This window comes from Actinia tenebrosa, unplaced genomic scaffold (genome assembly GCF_029948245.1).
Source record: "Actinia tenebrosa isolate PJP-AT-01 unplaced genomic scaffold, QUT_ActTen_1.0 PGA_scaffold0__85_contigs__length_37466705, whole genome shotgun sequence".
Taxonomy (NCBI): Eukaryota; Metazoa; Cnidaria; class Anthozoa; order Actiniaria; family Actiniidae; genus Actinia; species Actinia tenebrosa.
The window spans coordinates 21,882,446-21,907,064 of record NW_028292569.1 but is presented as its reverse complement, the minus strand read 5'-3'; the positions used below and the strand labels follow the sequence as shown (position 1 = coordinate 21,907,064).

The following is a 24,619-nucleotide window of genomic DNA, read 5'->3' as shown; positions in this document are numbered from 1 at the left end:
CTTTCATGATTCGTTGTTTTATGCATGTGGAATTTCTTTCTCGAAACTAAATATCAATGAAAAGTGTTTTCTTCCATTCTAGCCCACTATAACACCAATCAAATGATGCCAAAATCAAATTTATGTTTATTTCGTTGCAATCATTGGACCACTTGATTTAATATCGAGTCAAAACGATTAAGGATAACTATCCTTCTTGATTTGTTTTTTTTTCTTACTTTTTCTTATTTATTCCGTTTACTAAAAACAACCCAACTGAGCATAAGGGCGTAAACGTGATTCTTATTCCAGATTTTTTTTTTGATGATTCAAATATTTACGTTATACTGGAGGCAGAGCATCACTGAGAAAAAATCACTGAACACTTTAAAAAGTGTTACCCCCCAGTCATTGCAAACAAACTCATCTTTGTTCTCAAAATAATATACCAGTGGAGTTAGTAATGGAATCAAATATGACCATTGATTTCGAAAGCATCTAAACCTTCACGATATTGATGGAAGCCCCTTGTGGTTAAGTATTGTGCTCGAGAGAGGTTTCGTACCCATTGAAGACGCCTTTTGGTTTACTGTCATTCAGTAAGGGGAAACATACCTCATGGCCCGAGTCTTTTTTCGTAGATGTTGCCTACTACATTATACATACATTTAAATGTCTTTTTATTTATTACTACCATTATTACTATATTACTACATATTTTATACACCAGGCCGAGTCTTTAAATAAAAGTCTAAAAATAGCATTTGTTTTTGAGTTGCAATAAATCACATTTTTTAATAAGGGAAAAATTATTGGAATTATCTGATAATATATTTAGATGAATATTAATTTGATATGTTTGCTTTGTTTGCTTTGCACTTTTGCTTTCTTGTTCTATTGTTCACTTATTCCTCCTTTTTATTTTATTTTTAGTAGAAACGTTTTCTTTTTTTTCTTTTTCGTTTTTTCTTTTAATAAAACCAACATTACTTTAATACAACTACTTTTCTTCTACGCTTGAATACAGATGTAGTGGTTGGTATTCTGATCCTTGCTGCTCGTGATTAACATTCGATGTAGCATGATTTAACACTGTCTCACAAGGAACATTTGTTGGTAGCCCTATTCCATTATTGTCCCTTAGTAGCGACTGATACTCGTGCTCGCTTGATAATAACTCTCCATTATTTATCTGTTGATAAAGATGCTGAGTTCTTGACAGAAAGGTCTGCTCTGCAGGGTTCTCTTTTGGTTTCCTCTCGTCCAATAAGGTTGGAGTGCATTCTCTCGATACTGCTCCGACATCAATATTCGGTAGTATCAGGTTTGGTGATTCGTGGTGTGTTTCCAATGCTGCTGGTTCGTGTGTTTTCATTTCGATTCTATCCTATATACAAGAATATAGTAAAACAATTTTTTTGTTTTTGTTTTTTTTTTTTTGTTTTTGTTTTTTGTTTTTGTTTTTGTTTTTGTTAGTTTGTTCGTTAGATAAACCCAAAACATCTACTCTATCCCTATTACTGCTAAGTCAAGGTACCAAGGGTTAGTGAGTAGTCCATATTCAGATATATAGTACAACTTAATTTTTTTTCATCCACACCCCCCCCCCCCCCCCCACCTAAATAAATTATAAATAAATTGAAAACGTAGTCCAAATCAGCATCCTATATTATTAAACTCACCTCTACAATCTCAAAAGATTCTTCTGGTTTTGAAACCCTAAAAAGTGAAAATATAATCGTCAAAACATTTGTCTAAATTCAGTTGGCTATAGTCCTCCTGAAAAATGGCGTGAACTATGAATTATTTGTTTTTGCATGGGGAGTGAGGATATGCAACGGGTGGGTTATTACATACAGTACGTATATTGAACATGTAAATTTACCTTTCGTTGTCGCTCCTCTTCCTTAAAACTACAATATATTTAAAACAATGATAATAAGTAAAAAGATAGACACACATCGATAAAACAATGTTGCCAGATATCAAAAAAAGAAAGAAAAAGAAATATTAAAATAAAAATCTGAAATTATTCTATCGAATCATTATCAATCGTTTTACATACTTCACGGATCCTGATTAATACTACGTGATATGCATGCGCTGTATGCTGGAATTAAAGTGTTTACCTTTGAAGCCAGCCCTTTTGAAAATGTAGCACACTAATAGCGCCATGATAATATTCACAACTATTGATATTGATGTTACTATAAAATGAACTGTTGCAAATGTGCGACCTGATGAGAACAGAAAAAAAAATTGATTAAAGGTAACACACAGTATGTGCCTGCAGACTCGGGGTAGCGGTAAAGCAAAATAAATAATAAATAAAAAAACGTGTCAATACATAGAAATAAATAAATTAAAATATATGTAACCTTTATTTATAATTATATATGTAACATTGACATAACCTTGAATAAATAATGTCGAGCAAGACCTCTCTCCAGGCTTGGCTCTTGATTCATGACCTTTGAATGATGGTTATAGGATGTCAAGTCAAATGTTAATAATTCAACTGAAGTAGTTAAGAAAGTGGCTCATCAGATGTTTATTGGTAATTCTGACCTGTAGTGGTTTGTGGTGATGATGTCGTTATTTCATAGATACTTCTACTTGGCATCAGAGAGGGTGGATGGACTGAGGATGGATGACATTATTTTTTTATGAGTAAATCATTCCAAGCATCCATCCATCCATACATCCAAGCATGCATGCATAAATCCAGCTTCCTTGCATCCATCCATCCATCTATCCATCCATCCATCCATCCATCCATCCATCCATCCATCCATCCATCCATCCATCCATCCATCCATTCATCCATCCATTCATCCATCCATTCATCCATCCATTCATCCATTCATTCATTCATCCATGCATCCATGCATCCATGCTTCCATGCATCCATGCATCCATGCATCCATCCGTCCATCCATCCATCCATCCATCCATCCATCCATCCATCCATCCATCCATCCACCCATCCACCCATCTATCCATCCATCCACCCATCCACCCATCTATCCATCCATCCATCCATCCATCCATCCATCCATTCATCCATCCATTCATCCATCCATCCATCCATCCATCCATCCATCCATTCATCCATCCATCCATTCATCCATCCATTGATCCATCCATCCATCCATTCATTCATTCATCCATCCATCCATATATCCATTTTTCTTTTACCATCTAAAGTTAATTATATATTATTGGTCTCCAAACCTGTTTGAATAATACTAATAAAATGTTCATCATAACCAAGTAGATTTTCTGCTTTACACCTGTACAACCCATAGCTGTCGGGGCAAATGGTCACTAGTTCCAAGATACCAACACCAGTAACAGTATGAGATCCTGTACCTATTGATCGATTACGGGGATCATACCACGTAAACAGAGGAGAGGGCACGCCATGGGCCAAACAGTATATCCTGATTTTACAACCATTATATGAAGAAACTGTGTCATTTGACTGAAACAAATCAATTTGCGGCTCATCTGCGAAGAGAGTGAATTATATATTTTTAGTCTGCACTGTTTCAATGATTTTGATTGTGATCATATTGATTTGTTGCAAACCTTGCAGCGCCCACTCACCCTACCATTTTGGCTAAAAAACATAACAACATATATTTGTATATCTAAAAAAGATAGCATTTAGACTCACACTGGACGGTTACCAAGATACTCTTACAAAATGGAGGTTTGTTCAGGTTGTTAATAGCACAGCATTCGTATTGCCCACTGTCATATCTTGTAATGTTTGTAATATCGATTGTCACATTCCCTACGCCTTGATCAATGACATCACCCTGTACTTTTTGCCACGTGACGTTTGGCATAGGAGTTCCTACCGCAGAACATTTGATATGCAGTTCTTGGGATTTGTTTACAGGTATGTTTGAAAGGGACGGATTGATCGATAAAGATGGAAATGCTGTAAATAAGAAAATAGCGCATGTAAGTACATATCAGTCATCGCCAATACAAATACGACAAACAACTAAAAACCAAATGACTTATTTTGAACATTTTCATTAGATTGCATACCATATATCCATGAAAAGGTTAACTATCAAAATAGACCCTTTTCGAGTTCCAAATTACCGCTGATTACATACTCATTTGCTCAGACTAAGCCTCGAACCAGTGTTTTTGTTACTTGCAAATACCAACGGTAAAGTAAAGAATGCACAAGTTCAACAATACGAACACTTTGAAACTTGACGCACCTTGACTGGAAAACGTGAATATTCTGCACAAACTCGAGGCTTAGCCTGAGTAAATGAGTCTGTAATCAAGAAACACAGCGGTAATTTGGAACACGAAAAGAGTCTATTGTACATGTTAGTGCAAAGTTGAAAGTGCAAAGGATATAGTATGCACAAAGAAGGAAAGAAGGAAAGAAGGAAAGAAGGAAAGAACGAAAGAACGAAAGAACGAAAGAACGAAAGAACGAAAAAGAACGAAAGAACGAAAGAACGAAAGAACGAAAGAACGAAAGAACGAAAGAACGAAAGAACGAAAGAACGAAAGAACGAAAGAACGAAAGAACGAAAGAACGAAAGAACGAAAGAACGAAAGAACGAAAGAACGAAAGAACGAAAGAACGAAAGAACGAAAGAACGAAAGAACGAAAGAACGAAAGAACGAAAGAACGAAAGAACGAAAGAACGAAAGAACGAAAGAACGAAAGAACGAAAGAACGAAAGAACGAATATTATCAATATATTAAGAATAAGATTGTACTTATCAGTTCGAGTCTGATTATGCATGGTTGAATAAATGTTAATGGGAAAACGAGATCCTCACCTTAATAAATAACAACAAACGCACGGAAGATATTTCAAAATTTGGAAAATCAAAATCAAAAACTAAAGCAAACAAGAAAATAATTTAATAGAAACAAGAACAATAAATCCAACAAATTGAAAGAATTATACCCACATGTTACGACGAGTTTGACTTTACTTGTTATGGGGCTACTTGTTGCCAGCACAAGAACACATCCATACGTACCACTATCAGCCAGAGTTACATTATGGATTACTAGTGTAGCAGTTGATTCTTTACTCACTCGAACAGGGTTCAGTAGTCTAGCAGGACATGTATTGGTGTTTATGTTCCATTTCCAGTTGTTGAATACATTTTCTTGTGCGATTAGAAAGGGATAGCTATTTTCAGCATAGAAAATCCACCTTGGTGAAGAAACATTCAACTCGTCCATCCTGTTATCCACATTGTAATCCCACACAAGCTTAGCTGTTTCTCCTACAGACACATACAAAACACTTGGTGGAACTACTGTGAAACGAGCTGCACCTAAAGTATTTTGAAATATAAATTATAAATTATATATAAATGTGAATATTCCTGTTGATAAACTCGGAGAAAGTAAACTCGGAGAAAGTAAATAAACAAATTATCACCATGCGCCTTGTTCAAGAGTAACAGGTTTATCGTCATTGAAATCAATAGATCTACAGAGAACTCCATCGTTCTTATGAAGCAATGATGGATCAAAATAATGCAATATTTAAATTGGCAAGTATCCTATTTCACTTTCATGGATCAAATTTAATGCGTGTGGGATTCTATGGCTTCTTAAAACCACATAAAAAAAACATTTTTCCCACTACTGTAGAACTTTCAACACCCCTAAAAATATTCGAAAATTGTAACTCTATTTGAGGGAAATTGAAGCTAGGGTCGGATTTTTGGAAAATAAGAAGTGATTAAATTAACCTCAATTTTTTATTAGCTTGGGCTCAAGCGCTTTAGTTTGAGTTTTTTGAATAAATTGTTTTCGTGGTAGCGTTAGGATAGGAAGTGCAGACTTTCGGAATCTTGTCAAAGAACAAAAGACAACGTAAACCATATATAAAAGAATGGTTTACTTGAGCCCAGCTAAATAAACTTAAATCAATAAACAGCGGACAACGAATAACAAATTCGATAGATTCGATATATGTCTTCTGCCAAGATAACTAGAATTCTACGTCACGCTAGGTGCAGACTGCATTCTACAATGAAACATGCATACCTTCGATATTTAGCTACCTGTTGAAAGGGAAATATAACGGCTACACACGTCAAGCCAATTAGAAATTAATCATGTACATTCTTTAATTCCTAGATAATGATAATCATGCTCTCCAGCTCTTGATAAAGATCATGCGTTTCTGATGGAAATTGCGGTTTTGCGGTATCCAGTCCTCTTTACTCTCGATATTGAATTAGGGACCGGATACTATCAATGATGATTTGATGTTCAAGTTTGAGGGTTTCAAATTCTGTTTCCAAAGCTATTGGTTCTTGTGGTTTCAGTGTCTCTTCGTGCTGCATAAAACGCAAAAACACATGATCAAAAACGATACCTTATTGTTTTAATTAGAGAAGCACGCAACGACATGTATAGGAGAACAATTCAATACGCGCCATCGATGTAAGTAAAATTCCTTTGCGGTATGAAAGAAATAAAAAAGAAACAAATTAAACTATTGAAAGAAAAAGAAAAAGATTAAAAAGGAAACAGAAATATTTTCGAATTTGTGTCGGCTTGGTAAATAAATAATTGAAAATACCATAATATATAATATTACTTTTAAAAATAACGTTACACTAATACTTAATTCACAACCACTTGTCATAGATCATTCAGTGCGCTTCAGCAGCTGACTACTATTTTTGCCACACATTTCATTTTCTGAATTCTGCATATATATATGGGAGAGAGGGGGAGAGAGAGAGAGAGAGAGAGAGAGATCCTTGTGTCCCCTGTAGTGGCTAGGAAAAAGAGTAACATTGTTTCACTCTAACCAGGTAGGTGTATTTTAAAGTGACAGTCGCTAGCTTTGATATGAAGTACTAGCGTTTTACATAATGCTAGCGCTACAGGTATAGAAGTCAACATTTTATCCTATTCCTTTTTCTGCAAGATACAACTAGAATTACTTGAAGCAACTTAAGTACAGCAAAAAATTCGTCTTCCGGTCTATCAGGTTTTCATGTTTTCTGTGTCTTCATTTAATCACAGTGATATTACTTGCCATGGCTCTATTCCGCTTCCTTTTGATATCATCATCATTTATTTTTGCATAGGCGGTTAAGTCGAATGGAAGTTAAAGTATAACCTCTGCAGGAAGAAAAGAAAAGCAAAGATGATGGTGGCGAGTAAAATTACTAACCAAGAGCTAAGCAAAAACAGAAAACGAAAGGATGAAGAGAATGAAGGAAAAATGAAGGGATAAAATAGAAAAAAATGCACAAAGTCTAAGAATAACCAGACACCAAATGTACCTTTTAGATATCTTAGAACTGTTTTATCTTTTTTATTGCATGGCTTAATGAATGCGCATAAGAACAGGGGGAAAAGGTTGGTTATTAATGAATTTCGACTTTTTGTTTCTAAAAATATGCAAATTATTAATTTTATTTGATTATATTTTAATTATTAGGCAATAATACATCATGCATATAAGGAAATACATCAAGTAAGACCTCCGGTAAACATGGCAACTTAGCCACTCCCTCCTTATTATACGAATATCAAAAACCTAATGCGGGATCTTGTGTACCACAGGACATAAGGGATTATCTTCTTATCAAGGCAGCAAAACACATTGCAAATAATCTATTTCCTACATATCCTATGAAAGACGTCGACACCACACATGCCCAACTCATATTCCTAGTCCCCGATGGAGAAGGTCATTAACATGGACTGGGAGAGTCTGGTCGGATTGCTCCGAAAGAAACATCATAATTATCCTTTATAAAGTAGAAAATTATCATTGTCATATTTACCCATCTTCTAATAAAAGAAAAGAAGTTAGTATTAGATACTTCAGATTTTTCAATTTTTTTTTTTTTAGTAATTATGTTTGATTAATGGCAAAGTACTCACTGGTTGCAGTGGAATTTTTGGTTTTGAATAGGTAATATTATTTTTCTAAATTGGGATTTTGATCTTTGTTTGAAAACAATTCACTTCTTTTTCTTAAAACGTAATTCAGGATTAGAGGTAATCTCATATAATTGCGTTACATCTTTTATTGACATACGGATTCTTTCTTAAAAATAACACAAATATATCAAGAGGCCATTTTGGGTCAAGTTTATATCATACTAATAAACATGCAGCAACAGGGAAGGCAAAAAGGCTGATGCCAATCTGGAACTATTTGAGCGAATTTCAGATATTTCTTGTTAGTCATTTGTACTTACTCGCACTGACATGAAAGACGGGTTGTTTCTTCTCCAATCTATAACATTTATATTAATAATTCTTGAGGAATTACTTTTATTTCCGCATGCTGGTAAGTATATGGCTCTTCAGCTTTAATTTTCACAACCACAAAATTGACAACATCACTATATATGTAGATGATATACTAAATTTGGTACTAAATATTGATTTCTGAATTAATGTATTTTGAAATATAGAAATAGGTGAGTGAAAACCTAGCATAAATCCAGAACGTGAATGAACTGCTAGAAAGCAAGAACACACATTTGATACCCAGATTTATCTATGCTTCAATATTTTACAATTGTTTTTGCTGGCCTCAAAAGTAAATATTATATGAATTAGTACTTGCGCATGCTAATATTTACCCAACTGGAACTGCTATAAGTTATGTAAATTTGTATGTGCGGCAATTGACTTTAAAAGTGCTTTGTATGATGTCAATCAAATAGATTCTGGAGCAGATCTGAAATTATTATTATTATTATTTATTTATTATTTATTTTTAATTTTTTGCAAATGTATTATGTGTACTTATTTGCTCCTATTCTAAAAAATCTCCTAGTTTTAACTTCTTTTTTTGTTTTATGATTATTATTATCCTAGAGGAGCTCAAATCGATAATTATAAGAATGAGTAAACTAGTAAATTGACATTGTTATTATCAATTCAAGATTGCACAGCTCGATTCACCCAATCTCCCCCACCAGTGGTAAATGCCTCTGTTGGACAAAATGTGAGATTTGTTTGGAATTACACTGTCGATAACAGAGACAAGGAATTCCAATCTGAATCACCAAAGTGGAGCTCTTGGGATGCTACTGGAAACGAATACACAATCGGAAGTGATGACAGATATGCCAACTGGAAGTTTGTAATCAAAAGATTTACATGTCCATCAAGATTCCTAAATCCTGTTCTTCGAGTTAGAAGAGAACAAACTGCTACACTAGTCATCGTCAATGTTACTATTGCTGATAGTGGGATATACATGTGCAGGCTGCTTTTTAAGGCCCGCAACCCCATTTCAAGTTCAGTTCAGCTTTTTGTATCAGGTATAAACACTTAGTATTATTAGATGACTTGGATCTTATGTTTTGACCTTACATTGCGTAAACGTAATCATTTTTTGTTGATTCATATAATCTAAGTAATATTGGTATTTCTGGTATTGGATGTTGCTGCCTTTTTTGCTCGCTCTTTTTGTTGCTTTAGGCTGTGAACATAAGGGTCCGGCTTAGGTTATAACAACAGGGTAGTAACCAAGGGTCTTTCAGGGTGAGTGCACAGAGAATGGAAATGGTACTATGTCTAAACTAACAGCCGTCTTTAGAAGGGGTATAGCATTAATAAATAAAAAAGGTGAATGATTGATCCACTAAGTAACCCAAAATTTGCAGAAGGCAAAATAAAAATATACAATAATGGGTGAGCGATAGTTAAAATGCTACCATTTGCAGATGGAAATTTGGTAAAAAATTATGATCGTCAGCTTTTTGCCTGGGGGAGTAGGGGAGGGGGGAAATCTACGGCATATCGGGATAAATAAACGCTCCGCGTTGCCATTCGAAGGTTTAGCTCTCGATTTCAGGAAGTATGGTCCTGTTTTAATAAATCGAAAAGTTAAATTCCTAAAATCATGGTTCCATAGCAGATGAACTTTGAAACATATGAAATTTACTGCGATGAACATTCCGTTTAGTTTTCATGACGCATCCCACATGAATTGGAGTTCGTATGCGTTCAAAACCATCAGCGTCACAATCAAAGAATTTAAGTTTGCTGGTCATAGCAAGAGGTTAATCATCTATGGTTTAGGGGCCGACTAACCTCTCCCTTTAGGCTTCGGCCGAGCTTCCTGATCAGTCTGTAATTCTTCGGATAGCGGTGTCGGGGCCGAAATCTCCGGCATAGCCGTAAATGCGCTGCCATACGACGGTCCAGCACTCAATGTCTGGAAGTATGATTTTTAAAAGAGATAAATTCAGTGTCATAACAAGATGCATTATAGGTTGGGTGCACAGGAAATGGAAGTGGATCGTAACAGTCTTTTTGAAAAGTGGTATTTGTATAACATATACATTTCAAGAATTCGCAGAACCAATAATAAATATCAATAAGTATGGTGAATAATCGATCAAATAACCAACCTGGAATTTGCAGAAGCAAAGAACTCCAATAACTGGTGGGGGATAGTAAAAATGCTACAATTTGTCGATGGAAATTGGTTAAAAAATATGAATGATTCAACTACCCTTCAGCTTTTGCGGCGGGGGCTACACGTGCAACTAATGCACCTCCCTTTGTTATGCCCCTGAAAAAAAAGAGAAATCGCGGGAAAGGCCTTACAAGAAAAATTAAAATATATTCCCAGACAAAGCACTAAAGACAAGTATCAATGATCATTCAATGAAACAAAAGGTTATAGGAAAATTGTTTGAGCTTCAATTTCTCTTTACATTACACTGCGAAATGAAAGGAAGCTTTAAACTTTTAATTTACAAATTCCAAAATATCTTAGCTATAATGTCTATTTGTGGGATATAGCAACAGTAACCAAGGGAAAAGCTATAAACACCATGCTAGTGTTGCTGCTCATGTTGTATGTTTTGTTGATATGAATTATGATTTATTTTGGAATAGACGCATTACCAAGATTCAAAAACATTCCTGCAAGTAAACTCTATGCGTCTGAGGGCGATACTGTTAAGTTGGAATGGGATTATTATGTGAACAACAAAAGCACCACTTTTGCCCTTACTTCTCCAGTGTGGACATATCACAAACCAAGGAATGGTTGGCAAATAATTGGGTACGATGATGGTACTGCTGGATGGCAATGGAAAATAAGTCCCACCTGTCCTTCAAGCCTGCTAAGTCCTCTCCGAGTGAGCAAGATATTTACTGCAAGTCTTGTTATTTTCAAAGTGTCCAGGTCTGATACTGGTAAATATAACTGTAATCTTGTGTTGAAAGATAAGTCAGCAATCACGAGTCAAGTGGAACTTATCGTTACAGGTGAGAATAGCTATGAGACAATCTATTACAAACTATATTTTACGCATATTACGATTATAAGTTTCTCACTTTTACCCCCAAAGGTTCAGCTAACTATAGCTAACTTAACTTAACACATTATTTCAGCATTTTTTAATTTTATTATTTGTTTTAATTTTTTCCTGGATTTTATTTCTCCAATTATGAGTCTGGTTCTTCTCATTGCGAACACTGTTCACACATATTTGTGAACGTGACGTTACAAATCTAATGTTGTATTTATCTTTTTTTTTTCTGATCACAATGAAAGTTACGCCAGTATTCACAAACTACCTTCCAAGCGTCGTTAATACATCCGAAGGTGAAACCTTATCGATACTCTGTTCAGCTACTGGTCCTCCAACACCAAATATCACATGGTTCAAAATGGTGGGTTCTGCGAAAGTAATCAACAGCTGCGGGGTGGGCAATACTACTCTCATAATACGAAATATAACAAGAGAACACCAAGGGACATATGAGTGTCAAGCAAATAACAATCCAAATGGAGCTTCAGCCACAAGAATAACAAACGTTGTAGTGATGTGTAAGTATATATAGGTTTGTGTTTGTGTAAGTTTGTTTATGTTCCTGCTTGCCTGCTTGCCTGCTTGCCTGCTTGCCTGCTTGCCTGCTTGCCTGCTTGCCTGCTTGCCTGCTTGCCTGCTTGCCTGCTTGCCTGCTTGCCTGCTTGCCTGCTTGCCTGCTTGCCTGCTTGCCTGCTTGCCTGCTTGCCTGCTTGCCTGCTTGCCTGCTTGCCTGCTTGCCTGCTTGCCTGCTTGCCTGCTTGCCTGCTTGCCTGCTTGCCTGCTTGCCTGCTTGCCTGCTTGCCTGCTTGCCTGCTTGCCTGCTTGCCTGCTTGCCTGCTTGCCTGCTTGCCTGCTTGCCTGCTTGCCTTGCCTGCTTGCCTGCTTGCCTGCTTGCCTGCTTGCCTGCTTGCCTGCTTGCCTGCTTGCCTGCTTGCCTGCTTCACATCCTAAATGATTCTCTTTTTTTTTCTCTAGACAAACCGTCTTTCAAATTTTCAATGAGTGATACGACAGTGACTTCCCCACTTGGACTCCACCAACGTCTACTCTGTGCAGTTAATGGAAGCCCTATTCCAGTTGTTACTTGGTACGACCCCAAGGGAAGGCAAATCCTCTCTAATGTAACCTCCTTCCAATGGTTCAGTGAAATAATAATCAGTATCAAAGATGACGATTACTTTGGCGTATACACGTGCCGTGCAACAAATAACTTAGGATCTTCAGATCACAATATCAGTATTATCAAACTGCAAGGTATGCATAAATTTTCTGTTATATTTTTTAATGTGTTTTGCATTTATTTTTATTTTAATTTTAAGAAAAGTTATGAATGAAGTACTCTTTTGCATTGGGTGTAGGGCTTTCCCATTCAATGTTAATTTTTAACCTTTTTTTGTTTACATTCAAGATTTTAATGTTATCTGGAAACAAGTAGATACTATATAAAAAGGATAACACGTGGTCTGAAAGGTGGAAAGAATAATAGTTTCCTATAAACCAGTTTCATAAAAAGAAATTTTCGAAAATGTTAAATTATTTTATTATTACGATATTTCATTTCTTGTTTTAGGTTCGATTATAAGTGAGCAAAGCAGCCAAGACAAGACGCGTTTCAGTAAGCAATGCAATGTTTCATACATTTAATTCCCCTTCCTCTTCTCCATTTCCTTTTTTTCTTATAATTCTCTCTTTCCAACATTTTTTAGATCATCTTTTTTTTCATATAACTATCTATTATTTCAGATCAAACAATCATCATCATCTGCATTATCATTATCCTTTGCTTGCTTGTGTTCAACATGATATTTGTTATTGCTACATGCAAAAGGAGCTGTAAACAGGGTGAGTAGTAGAGCTATGACGATATAATATAGCACAATTATGTGACAATTATTCTGTTCAATTTGATTCATAACGTATCCTTTTTATGTTTAGGCCAAAGAAAAATGCATGACAGGTAAAAGAATTTATAGACAAATTAAAAGATAATTAAAAGATATGATATGCTAAAACGTTTGTGCATTTTCATCATTTAGCGTGATTGTTTTGTTTGTTTGTTTGTTTTTGTTATTTTGATTCCAAACACTATTTTCTTTACTCTATTTAAAAGATGACTATCACAATCACATTCGGAACCGTATTGTTTTTCTTCCTTTACAGAACGAATATTACCTCAGACATAAGTCCAATTGGCATGAATTGTATGAAAACTTCGTCTTCATTCCCCATTGTTAATACATCAGATAGTAGGCAGTCAACTGGTGTCTACGACAGTATTTATGAGCAGCCAGTCGACCCATTAAGTACTGCTACTTCAAAACCAGCTGAAGATACGCATCAAACGAACGAAGCTCCACAGGATATAACCGTAGATGTTACAGTAAACCAGGGCTCGCCTTTTTACCAAGACCTTGTCCTACCACATACAACATCATCACAGGGTGCATCAACACCAGATTACCAGTCACTTGATATTGGAAACCTAAGACTAGTTAACCCAATGAATGACTCAGCCACAAACCCATACCAACCCTTGCAAATGACAAATTTATCGTCCTCCCAATACCAAGAGCTTATCTTATAATCAAGAGCAACTTTGTTAAAATGTTTGACACACTAATATTACCGATAATTAATAAGAATTCTTAATAGAAATATTTTTTTATATACTGTACACTTCGAGTTTATATAGTTAACGATGAAGTTTCAAATAAGTAGGCTTGAGAAACGTTTTAACAATCTTTTTTCAAAACAAAATATTTTGGTGCTTTGCATACAAAGGGGAGAGAAAATCTGCATAGTTATTGACCCTTAACATGTTGGGGTTTATGTTTTCTTCTTGGCAACGTTGTTTGAGAACCTCACAAAAAGCAAAACCAAATAAAACATCCCTTTGCAGCTGATCGTACACACAAATACTAATATTTTATTTACTCGTTTCATTACTTTTTCGTTTACCTGGAAGAGGGGTCGGGTGGGGTGTGAACAAAGGTCATTAGAAAGGCAGTTTTACTTTTTTTTAGGCAAAAAGGGGTCGCAAGCCGCCCAATAATCCCCTTTCTGCAATTGGCGCTTAGGCCAGTGCAAAAAAAAAAAAAAAAAAAAATTAAAAAAAAACAAAAAAAAAACACCCAATGAAAAAAGGGTGATGTTAGAAATGATACCGGCCCAGTTTTTATTCTAGCCTCTAGCTTTGAAAATAGCGCCAATTCTTTTTGCACTAAGCAATGGCATTATAGAAAGATAGGTAGGGGAGGGTGGATGGTAGGCTACAAACTAAGAAACGAAGGATTTGAAACTCTAGCTGAATCGTTTGACAAGCGAAAATATTCATTTTCATTTTCATTCAAATATATTCAGTAAGCCTATAAAGCTGCTTATTATTTTCACATTCACTTATTTCGTTTCACCTTTCTTAGTTTTGTTAAACAAGTAAAGCTTTTAATCCCGGTTAAATTGCCCTCTGATCCAAAGGCAGCCAAATCAGAAATACCGCATGTTTTATTGAACATGTAACTCAACCTGCGTTACATTTTCTATTTAAAGTGAACAAAAGGTTAATACAGGAAGGGTAAAAAACAAACCGTATTTATTTCTTTTTCGAACACGTTTTATTGCTGATTTCTGAAATCGCACCCAAAAATTATGGCCAAAAAAATCGCTTGTACAGTTTTTTGAGTTCCACATACGACATGATTGAAGGCAAATTTCCAAGAAACTCTTCATTAATTGCTGCTATCTTCTTAATATTGGCATTACTTCCTGTGGTAGGTAAGTTCACAGTACTCGTCGTAGAAAGCACACAGAATATATACTCATATGACAATCCGTCCACTCGGAACGATGCAGAATCACTTAATAATAGTATTAATTATTTATTTTTTTCTTAAATCAGAACCAATATCGTTATTTAGTTATTGGTACAATGCCGGTCTAAATATAGGTTTCCACGACCTTGGGGGTCTAGAAATTAGAAAGAAAGCGCATAGGACGGAAGGGAAAGAAGAAAAAATAGATATATAGTTCAACTTTCGTTTGCAATTGCAAATTAAAAAAAAAAAAAAAAGAATTTCGAATGATCGATTGTCAAAAATCACCGAGCCCCGCCCAATTCATAGACATCATCTCCGTTAATACACTGAACGTTCGCGTAATTTTCGGCAACACAAAAACACAAAAACGTCTCTATAAATTTGCTATAAAATACAAGGCTGTGATCTTCTTTTTTAGATTCAGCATTTCGTTTAACTAATCATCCTCCCACTGTGCTGTACGTACAGACGGGACAAACTGCCAGGTTCGTGTGGGACTACACCGTTGACAACAGGGACATGGAGTTTAGTCTGTTTTCACCAGAATGGGGCTTTTATGGTTCTAATAACAGAAGAGAAATTATTGGTAGGGAAGATGGTCTGAATGGATGGAAGTGGTTCGTCAATACCAAAACATGTCCCCCTAGGTTATTAAATCCTACACGAGTCGGTAAAGAGTCCACTGCTACACTGGTTATCTCTAATGTCACCGCTGCTGATAGTGGGATATATGAATGCATGATTGTGTTGACCACAGCAGCCTATCCGATTTCAAGTAAAGCAAGGTTAATGGTCACAGGTAACTGACAACAGTCTAATTAGCCCCTCCCCCTCCCCCCCCCCCCCTTGTGATTGACGTCCACCAAAACCTTCTTCGTCGAGACAGAAACAATCGCTAGAGGGCGCGTGTGATTGAAAATTGCTATAATACATTTGGGTGAAAATACGTATTGCATAATATAAATTTTTAAGTAAATAATCGTAAATAATTCATGGATGGAACAAATTCTTTTGGCTCAAGAGCGTACTCAAGCAGTTCAAAATTAATCATCGCAAAACCAAAAATATATTGTTTCTTGTTAGCATTATTAGTTGCATCTCCTTCCCTCACAGTTTCATTACTTAATGATTTGTCTACTGGCATACAGTTCGTCCACATTTCAATCCCCAACCACCATTATCAAAAAATATAACAGAAGGCCAAAAGCTGAGTGTGCCTTGCACTGCTGTTGGTCCACCAACTCCTAACATCACGTGGGTACAGATAATAGGTCACGTAATCAAGAGTACCGGAACCGGAAGTGCTACACTGTGGATACCGAGTATTACAAGAGATCAGAATGGGACGTATGAGTGTCAGGCCAGGAACAACCCTAATGAGAAACCGGTCACTGCACAGACTGTAGTGTCTGTGCATTGTAAGTATCAAACATTATTTTGCTGTATCTATTTTGTTCTTTATATTTCTCCTCCTCCACTCTCTACTCCCACTCCTCCTGGACTTCCTCTACATCCAAATTTTATTTGTCAGCAAAGACTTTAGAAAGTTATCGAGCTAACTAACTTCTTATTGTTATTTTTCCCCCACTTTGAAAACCATATGTACTCTATTAATCAAATCCTAAGACATAGGAATGCGACTAGGAACAATAATATCATGAAAAATAATCTCCACCTGTTGAACATTCATTACAGTATGGATGTAACACTTATGCTTCTTTCTTATTCAGTAGCCTTCCTCACTGTCAAAAGTCTATTAGCGACTCAAACATCCAAGATTAAAGCGAGGACAGAGAAAGATTCATTGTCCACCTTGCCGTTGACGTTTTCACTAGAACGCCAGTTGCTGCTTTTTCACGTCCTAGCGCGGTTGGCAACCGCAAGGGCAATTACGGATACAAGCACGGAAAATCGTTTTGAAAACGTGCTATGGTCATCATCTAGTATCGCCGTCCTCGTTCCTTTCGCTGATCTTAGGTTACCCTTAATAATATAAATGATACGTACAATCTGCCCCTGTTTTTTATGATTGCTTTGACTAACGTGCCTGTCTTTGCCTTGGCAAGCAATATCCAACGTGTGGGAGCTTCTATTGAATCTGGTTGCGCATGCCCGTGACGTCAAATCTCTATCGAAGTATAAAAATCCATGTTCGTAACGTGTATGGTGACTCCAGTTGAACCAAAATCTTATAAATTGTTCATGAGTGTTTTAAGCAGTTCAAAAAACTCGTAGATCGTGTTTTATCAGGCATAAAAGCACTCGCCTACGCCTCGTGCTTTTATACCTGATAAAACACGATCTACGAGTTTTTTAAACACTACATAGCGTGATAGTTTGTTTAGACGGCCTCTTCTTGTCCAATAGTAAGTAAACCTTATATTTTATACATCGCAGCTCCTCCAAACATCACTACAGCTTTAACTGCTAAAATAGTTGTACAAGGTGAATTGATTGTAATCAGCTGTACAGCAGATGGTTATCCACCACCATCCATATCATGGACGAAGGTTGATGGTGTCATCAAAGATGTTCACACAGTAGCTGGGGGAACACTTAGAATACCTGATGCTATCGAAACAGATGCCGGCAACTACATATGTACAGTAAAGAACACCTATGACAGCATGGAGCACACTGACAATGCAACCGCCACTGTCTTAGTTAAATGTAAGTAAATATATGATGTATACGTAAGGTTTCCTCAATGAGTACTTGCTGAATGCATAAGGCAGGATTTTTTTTTTTTGTATTCTTAATTCAAATTATCCCTCACTTTTTGAGCAAAAAAGGAAACCCACCATTCATTATTTTATCGCAAAAAAAATAAAGTAACCATATTTTAAAGTCAGTAGATTTTTAATAATAGTATAATTGTAATATTTTATTTAATCAGACCACCCATCTATCATGCCTGACAATTTAAAAGACCGGACAGTGAATGAGAGCGACTCCCTAAGTATAAAGTGTGAAGCAGATGGATACCCACCACCAACTATCAAATGGAAGACACCTACAGGATTTGTCCACGCTGGGAATGTATACAACATCCCGTCAGTCAGCAAATCAAATGCAGGGACATACATGTGTACAGCTAGTAATGGGATAGGAAGAGAAGCATTGGCCAGAATACAAGTTACTGTGCAGTGTAAGAATTATACAAAAAAAAATGATAGATAGTGCCTAATTTCACTAAACTATGCAAATTGATTTTAAAAAAAAAGAATCGAAGGTAGCCAAATAAGGCATTTCTTAGAAAATAAAATGTTTTTTTGATCATAGACAAACCCGTTATCGATGGTTCTCAGGCTCCTTCAAAATTCAAATCATGGAATGGTAACAGTATTCATCTCAGATGTTTAGCAACTGGTTTACCTGCACCACGGATATCATGGTACAAACCAACAAATCAGCAGGTCACTACAGGTATCAACCTTGTACCCGGGGGTAGTGAGGTGACAATGCTGACAACTGCTGACCAAGGAGATTACGGACAGTACAAGTGTCGAGCAACAAACATCCTGGGAAGTGATGAACACGTCATCAATGTTACTCAGCTGTGTAAGTTTAAAGTTCCTTATGCATCTAAATTGGTATTTTTACCAATATCAGCAATTCTCGGATTGAAGTAGCAAAACTTCATCTAAATATCTTCAACTAAATAAATATTTCCTTTTTTCGGTATTAAGATGTTGCTAATAGAGATTTATTGCTCTCCAAGTTTCCCCAGGTGCTGTTACATTAACGATAACCAAGATTGAAGCATCATCATCAAATGTGAGATGGACCAAACCTGCTGATGATGGTGGAAGTCCTGTCACTGCTTACCTACTGGAAACTGATTTACATAGCTTTGTAAGGACAATTGACACATATGCAGTACTAACAGGCTTAAAGAAGGACAGTCAGTATAGGGTTACAGTATATGCTAAGAATGGTATTGGTTATGGAGTGTCATCAACCAAGATTATCACTACCAAGAAAACAGGTAAATAAAATATATATCTTGAGACCTGACTAATTACATTGAGTGACCTAAAGTAAAGACATAAACATCCTTCATAACAAGACAAGCTATTCAAATGAATTAAAAGCTTATTTTTTGCAGAATTCATAGCTCATTATTGTATAAATGCTGATCATCTTGCATGCATTGGTCTGGATTTAGGCAGGCCAGAAATTCCAGAACTCTTGACAGCGCTGCTCATAGAGGGGGGATCAACTATGCAAGTTCTTCTAAGGTGGACAAAACCCGATGACAATGGGGGAAAGATATCCCATTATAATATCTACACGAAAGAACGAAAAGAACAATCTGACTGGACCAAATATGAAGATGCCATTGACCCTGTTCGACTGGAATACATCGTGACAAAGACCATTGAGTATGGAAAGACATACAAGTTTACAGTTACTGCATGGAATAGATATGGAGAAAGCATCAGGGATGAACGTAATGTTAAGACTGTAAATACTACAACAGACAAGGCGGTATATAACAGTGGTATGTACATATGGCTTTGGTATTTAGTACCAGATCGATATTCGGGTGAGATTAAGTTATTGGCGGGTTAAAGAAATCTCAGTCGAGGTGATAATTGAGTTTGTCACGGTTATTTCAGCCGGTACTATGGTGTCCTAAGTGTCCCTGATGGTGATAAGAATTGAATCAAAGTAAATATGAGTGCCTGAATGACATAATTTCGGAATTGATGGCGAAAACCTGTAGTCATTCGCTTTTATATGGATAATCAACAATCCGCGATGCGCGTGCATTTAATGAGTTTACATCAATATTCAATATTTTAAATACGCTATTAATAATTATGGCGACGCGACATTACAAACAAATCAATTTTATGACATGTTATGACAAAATGCATTTGTGCTTATGAGAATATCTTAAATGAAAATATGCATATATATGTCTTTATTTTCAAAAGCACGGGCGATACATTAAATGCCGCAAGATCTTTAAAAAATAAATGTTCTTCTCTTTTAATCTCATTTAAAGAATTGTTTTGTTTCTTAGGTAAATCCTTTAATAGCTGTACGGAGGGAGATTCGAGATATTGTAAGTACGGACAATAATGAAAACCAAACAACCGTGTATTTAAATTATTTATTTGTACTTATTTTTCATTCATTTTTCTCACAACAGTCACAATTGTACTTGGAGTCATTATCACATTTATCGTTCTCTCTCTTGGTTGCAATTTATTTCAATTTATTTGGTCAAGAAGGAAAGAGAAATTAAATTGTAAGTGCGCGTTAATTAAATTTCAAGTGCGCGTTAGTGTTGAAACCAATAATGTTCTTTACAATTTAAGCTAAAAATTACCTAATTAATCAATTAACTTTGTTTATGAAGAATTACACTTGATAGAAATTAAGCTAATAAGCTCGTGGTCCTCTTTCAACGTCTCTAATTAATTAGGGACGGAACCACCATTAACGTAGTCATCATCCGAGCCAGGTTAAGCTCTAACCATTTGGAGATGTAATTACAAAGGCATCACCTCAGACCTAAGACCCTGAGTTATGTTAAGTCCCTGGGTTTGAGACCCTAAGCTATTAATCTTAGGTTTTTTTGTTTTTTTGTTTTTTGTTTTGTTTTGTTTTGTTTTTTTCATTCTCATTTGGCGTTTTTGCTTCATTTCGTCTTCTTCTTTTTCTTCCCCTCTATTTTCTCACTCACTATATGTTTTTGGTTATTAACATTACATTTTGCTGTCATTTCAGGTAGAACTAGAAAACAAAACCAACCCAACCAGAGGTAAACGACACTTAGTTGCATGCAAATATATATAACTCACTTTGTAAAATATATATGTATTGTATTATTGTTCCTTTATTGGTGTATTTTCAGAACTACTACCAACAAAGCTGCCAACGAGGAGATCTACGATGTGAGTGATGATAATTTTATATGGTTATCAACTGCGTGAATTGTTTCTCAAAATTGTAAAACCTTTTTTTTTTTTTTTACGTAAGAGCGAACTTGAGATAGACGAGAATGTGGTATCCGCTGTTACAACATCACTTCCACAGCCGCCTGCCAACACTGGACCAGAATATGAAACCATACCACTGCCAAATGAGATTGCAAGACCTCATAAAGTCTTTGCACCCAATCATCCCCAACATTATGAGGACCTAAATTTCCTAAATACATCTGAACAAGGTGTCCAAGGACCACTGTATGAGCCCCTTCGCGAAAGAATCAAGGAATCTATAACCCATTCTAATGACCAAGAGATCCACCCGTATCAACCCCTTTCTCTTGGGAACGAAACATCTTATTATCACTCCTTGCACACTAATAAAATGGAGACTGTCATATAAAAAACTAGACAGAGAAACGATTTGCTCAAAGGCCGCCCATATATTTTTTGCCCAGCAAACCTATCCTATCCAAAGTATATTCCAAAACACTACAAATAAAATGAAGTTAAGGTATTTTAAAAATAAGTATTAATTGCCAATTCATTGCTTACACGTCAACGTAATTTAGTGTGATTGTCGAAGAACAGGAATTCACACCTTTAATAATACAATCAATTTAACTTTATTTGTTGCCCCCGTTATTTCGATGCATAATGTATCAGTTCAATGGGCGAACCTGCGTGTACTTTATTCCTATGAATAAACCGGCGTGTAAATATTTTTTTATGGATAACTCGGTATTTCATAGTAGGAAAGTCTTAGTGCCCATCATTTCACTGGATAACTTGGTATTCCACTGGGCAATTTGAAGTGCGCATCATTTCTTTGGATAAACCTGCGTGTGCATTATTGTTATCGATAACTTAGCATTTCTAATGGCAGGTCTGCATGTGCATGATTTTTATGGATAATTCCGCATACTGGGCAACTATGGGTATGCATTATTTTTTATGGATAGCTCGGTGCGCGCATCATGTTAATTGATGACTTGGTATGCGCATGATTTCTATTTATGACCCAATATCTATCTATCTATCGATGGATACCCTGATATTTCTATGGGCAACTCTGTGTGCACATGATTTTTAAAGACAACCCAGTATGCACGTCCTTCACATGGATGACTTATATATCGCCTCATTTATATTTTTTCATCATTCGTGAAGATCCGGCCCGGTATTTTTACGGAATACCCGATGAGTACATCCTTCCCATGGATGATTCAGCGTGTGCAATATTCCTATGGATTACTCGGTGTTCACAACGTTCACATTGATAACCTGGTGTGCACATTATTTCTGATCTATGAGTAACCCGGTATTTTGGTGGGCAAGCCGATGTACGAACCCTTCCCATCAACGACAATTTGCGCACATTTATAGTGACCTTATGCGCAACCGAATATTAGTGAATAAACTGATTATTTCCTTAAATATTTTAATATCCATATTTCAATATCATATTTGTTTGCCACAAAGCCACAAATTTTCAAAGCAAGCGAAAGGTTTTTAGCCTACGTACTAGTAATGTTTGCGTTACCAGTAGCTAATCTGCATAAAGTGATAAGACAAAAAGGTCAATCACGCATAGCCAATGATCGACATATAAATACGTTCTCGCTCTGAAGCAACATAACTTGCTATTTGTAACATATTGCTGTTTTTTATTTTTATTACGTTTATCTTGAATTTTGTCCAAATGCGAAGTATTTTAATTCGTAGACTGCCCATTCTTTGTGTTCTGTTTTCGTTTCCTCTGGTGGGTAAGTTAATCATGCTACCAATTTTTACATGAGTATAGCTGGTTCTTAATATTACTCTAATTTTGTAATTAAAATAACGAACGTACATTCACGTTTCCCTTTTTAAAGTCACATTCCGTTAAAAACAACCCACATATAACAGAGGCATGTAATTAACTGACTTACTAAATGCATGTAACCATCTAATGATCGAGCTAGAAGTAAAGTTTAAATTGAAATAGCGTCACGGTATAGCGGAAGTTTATGCATGAGGAGCTCAGCAAACAAGTCATTTTCTCGTCTTTCCCTATTTGATTCGCCTCTTCCATTTCTTATCCTTTTTGGGGTCGTGTATTTTCTTTTATATTTGAATCTGAAGATAAATTTCGGCTAGCAAGTACTTCACTTACGAAAATATATATATATATATCGCGCAAGCTTTACTTTCAGAAAAGAAATAATTGGCAAACACATACAAAATGCAAATGTCAATCCCAATATAATTCTTAATCTTTTTCGTCTTTTTTAGAAAGTGGCATAAGAAGCCCAAGCCCTATGATACGAAATGTTGGTCAAGATGCTTTCTTCATGTGGAACTCAACCAATGGACATCGCATGTTTGAAGCGAGTTGGGGACTGTTATACGATGGACTTGTTAAACCACAGTTCATCTACGTAGACAGATCAAATAATGTTGTGCTTAGCACGGATTTGGACAGAAATGCTTTACGTTACAAAGGAAGAGTTCATTGGTTTGGTGATATCAATTCAGGACACGTTTGGTTCAAACTAACGAATGTTACTCTCAACGATGCTAATCAGTATGTTGCAGGGATTGTGGAAGAAGGGAAACCAAACACCATATATTCGGCACAATTAACTACCGCAGGTATGGATTGCTTCTATAACTCTTATTGCATGTCGGGGGATTATAATGAATAAATAGTTAAATAAGTTGCTTCTGAAAAAAAAACAAAAACCAAAACAAACAAACAATTAAACCATTTTACAAAAATCAGCTGGTTGAGCATTAATCTAATTGTCAGTTAAATCATCCATTGCTATGCTATTCTTCATCAGTTACTCCCCAGTTTGTTCAACAACCTCCTCTAGATAGTGGTATAGAAGAAGGTCAGGATCTAGTTATAAAATGTACTGCTGTTGGTCCACCGACACCTAAAATCACGTGGGTACAGATAGAAAGTCAAGTCAGCATGAGTACGGGAATGGGAAGTGCTACACTGAGGATAGCAAACATTAGAAGAGATCAGAATGGGACGTATGAGTGTCAGGCGAGGAACAACCCAAATGAGAGACTGGCCACTGCACAAACTGTTGTGACTGTTTATTGTAAGTTAAACATAAGCAGCTTATGTTTGTTGTTTTATAGTTGTCACTGTTGCAGCTGCTGCTTCTGTTCCGGATGTTGTTCCTTTTGTTGTAATGAAGGTGAAACGTGATGGATTGTGATTTTGTTCATGGTGTACATTTTGCGTGGTTTTATATTCATTTTATTATTTGACATGTTTATTATCAGTCAAACCAACTGTTAATGAGTCTCATTCGACTTCAAACTCAAAATCATGGAATGGCAACAGTATTCATCTCAGATGTTTTGCAACTGGTTTACCTGCATCACGGATATCATGGTACAAACCAACAAATCAACAGATCACTACAGGTGTCATCATTGTACCCGGGGGTAGTGAGGTGACAGTACTGACAGCTACTGACCAAGGGGACTATGGACAGTACAAGTGTCGAGCAACAAACATCCTGGGAAGTGATGAACACATCATCAATGTTACTCAACTGT

At 36.1% G+C, this 24,619-nt stretch overlaps 3 protein-coding genes across 13 annotated transcripts in view; 2 read left to right on the top strand and 1 right to left on the bottom strand.

The window, feature by feature from the left end:
* Nucleotides 1-646: 646 nt before the first annotated feature.
* LOC148913820 (opioid-binding protein/cell adhesion molecule-like) lies at nucleotides 647-6,120 on the bottom strand. 4 transcript variants are annotated; one of them, XM_089025837.1, is made up of 10 exons: nucleotides 6,035-6,120; nucleotides 4,939-5,313; nucleotides 3,659-3,928; nucleotides 3,214-3,489; nucleotides 2,548-2,619; nucleotides 2,394-2,450; nucleotides 2,109-2,216; nucleotides 1,865-1,892; nucleotides 1,662-1,698; nucleotides 647-1,366 (listed from the first exon to the last, which is right to left on the bottom strand). In XM_089025837.1, exons 2-10 carry the CDS (start codon nucleotides 5,216-5,218, stop codon nucleotides 980-982), a joined length of 1,515 nt encoding a protein of 504 aa, XP_088881963.1. In that variant the 5' UTR covers nucleotides 5,219-5,313; nucleotides 6,035-6,120; the 3' UTR covers nucleotides 647-979. The 4 variants fall into 4 exon arrangements, with proteins under 4 accessions (XP_088881963.1, XP_088881960.1, XP_088881962.1 ...); XM_089025834.1 differs by lacking the exon at nucleotides 6,035-6,120 and adding an exon at nucleotides 5,421-5,516; XM_089025836.1 differs by lacking the exon at nucleotides 6,035-6,120 and adding an exon at nucleotides 5,421-5,516 and having other exon boundaries at nucleotides 3,352-3,489.
* A 557-nt stretch (nucleotides 6,121-6,677) lies between these two features.
* On the top strand, nucleotides 6,678-14,220 carry LOC148913819 (hemicentin-1-like). 8 transcript variants are annotated; one of them, XM_089025821.1, is made up of 9 exons: nucleotides 7,962-8,309; nucleotides 8,914-9,294; nucleotides 11,009-11,257; nucleotides 11,547-11,822; nucleotides 12,280-12,558; nucleotides 12,875-12,919; nucleotides 13,048-13,146; nucleotides 13,240-13,261; nucleotides 13,465-14,220. In XM_089025821.1, exons 1-9 carry the CDS (start codon nucleotides 8,228-8,230, stop codon nucleotides 13,886-13,888), a joined length of 1,857 nt encoding a protein of 618 aa, XP_088881947.1. In that variant the 5' UTR covers nucleotides 7,962-8,227; the 3' UTR covers nucleotides 13,889-14,220. The 8 variants fall into 8 exon arrangements, 3 of the variants coding, with proteins under 3 accessions (XP_088881947.1, XP_088881944.1, XP_088881945.1); XM_089025818.1 differs by having other exon boundaries at nucleotides 7,963-8,309; nucleotides 10,883-11,257; XM_089025819.1 differs by lacking the exon at nucleotides 13,048-13,146 and having other exon boundaries at nucleotides 7,963-8,309; nucleotides 10,883-11,257.
* A 668-nt stretch (nucleotides 14,221-14,888) lies between these two features.
* The window catches only part of LOC148913801 (immunoglobulin superfamily member 10-like), a gene marked incomplete in the record, with an annotated part of 199,017 nt that continues 189,286 nt past the window's right edge, over nucleotides 14,889-24,619 (top strand). The window contains 14 exon segments of the mRNA XM_089025795.1: nucleotides 14,889-15,075; nucleotides 15,535-15,915; nucleotides 16,265-16,534; nucleotides 17,514-17,786; nucleotides 18,013-18,264; nucleotides 18,399-18,677; nucleotides 18,838-19,104; nucleotides 19,225-19,583; nucleotides 20,149-20,190; nucleotides 20,859-20,892; nucleotides 20,986-21,025; nucleotides 23,337-23,692; nucleotides 23,884-24,153; nucleotides 24,341-24,597. Coding sequence (XP_088881921.1) covers nucleotides 14,997-15,075; nucleotides 15,535-15,915; nucleotides 16,265-16,534; nucleotides 17,514-17,786; nucleotides 18,013-18,264; nucleotides 18,399-18,677; nucleotides 18,838-19,104; nucleotides 19,225-19,583; nucleotides 20,149-20,190; nucleotides 20,859-20,892; nucleotides 20,986-21,025; nucleotides 23,337-23,692; nucleotides 23,884-24,153; nucleotides 24,341-24,597 — 3,159 coding nt within the window.

What these genes read in the sequence shown, in the direction of transcription:
- LOC148913819 (XM_089025818.1), top strand. Translation starts at nt 8,228, where the DNA reads ATGAAAGACGGGTTGTTTCTTCTCCAATCTATAACATTTATATTAATA. An exon ending in AGTTCAGCTTTTTGTATCAG is followed by an intron (nt 9,295 to 10,882) that starts GTATAAACACTT and finishes ATTTTGGAATAG; the next exon opens with ACGCATTACCAAGATTCAAA. An exon ending in CAAAAGGAGCTGTAAACAGG is followed by an intron (nt 13,147 to 13,239) that starts GTGAGTAGTAGA and finishes TTTTATGTTTAG; the next exon opens with GCCAAAGAAAAATGCATGAC.
- LOC148913820 (XM_089025834.1), bottom strand. Translation starts at nt 5,487, where the DNA reads ATGGAGTTCTCTGTAGATCTATTGATTTCAATGACGATAAACCTGTTA. An exon ending in ATCACCACAAACCACTACAG is followed by an intron (nt 2,451 to 2,547) that starts GTCAGAATTACC and finishes CATCATTCAAAG; the next exon opens with GTCATGAATCAAGAGCCAAG. An exon ending in AATCTTTTGAGATTGTAGAG is followed by an intron (nt 1,367 to 1,661) that starts GTGAGTTTAATA and finishes TCTTGTATATAG; the next exon opens with GATAGAATCGAAATGAAAAC.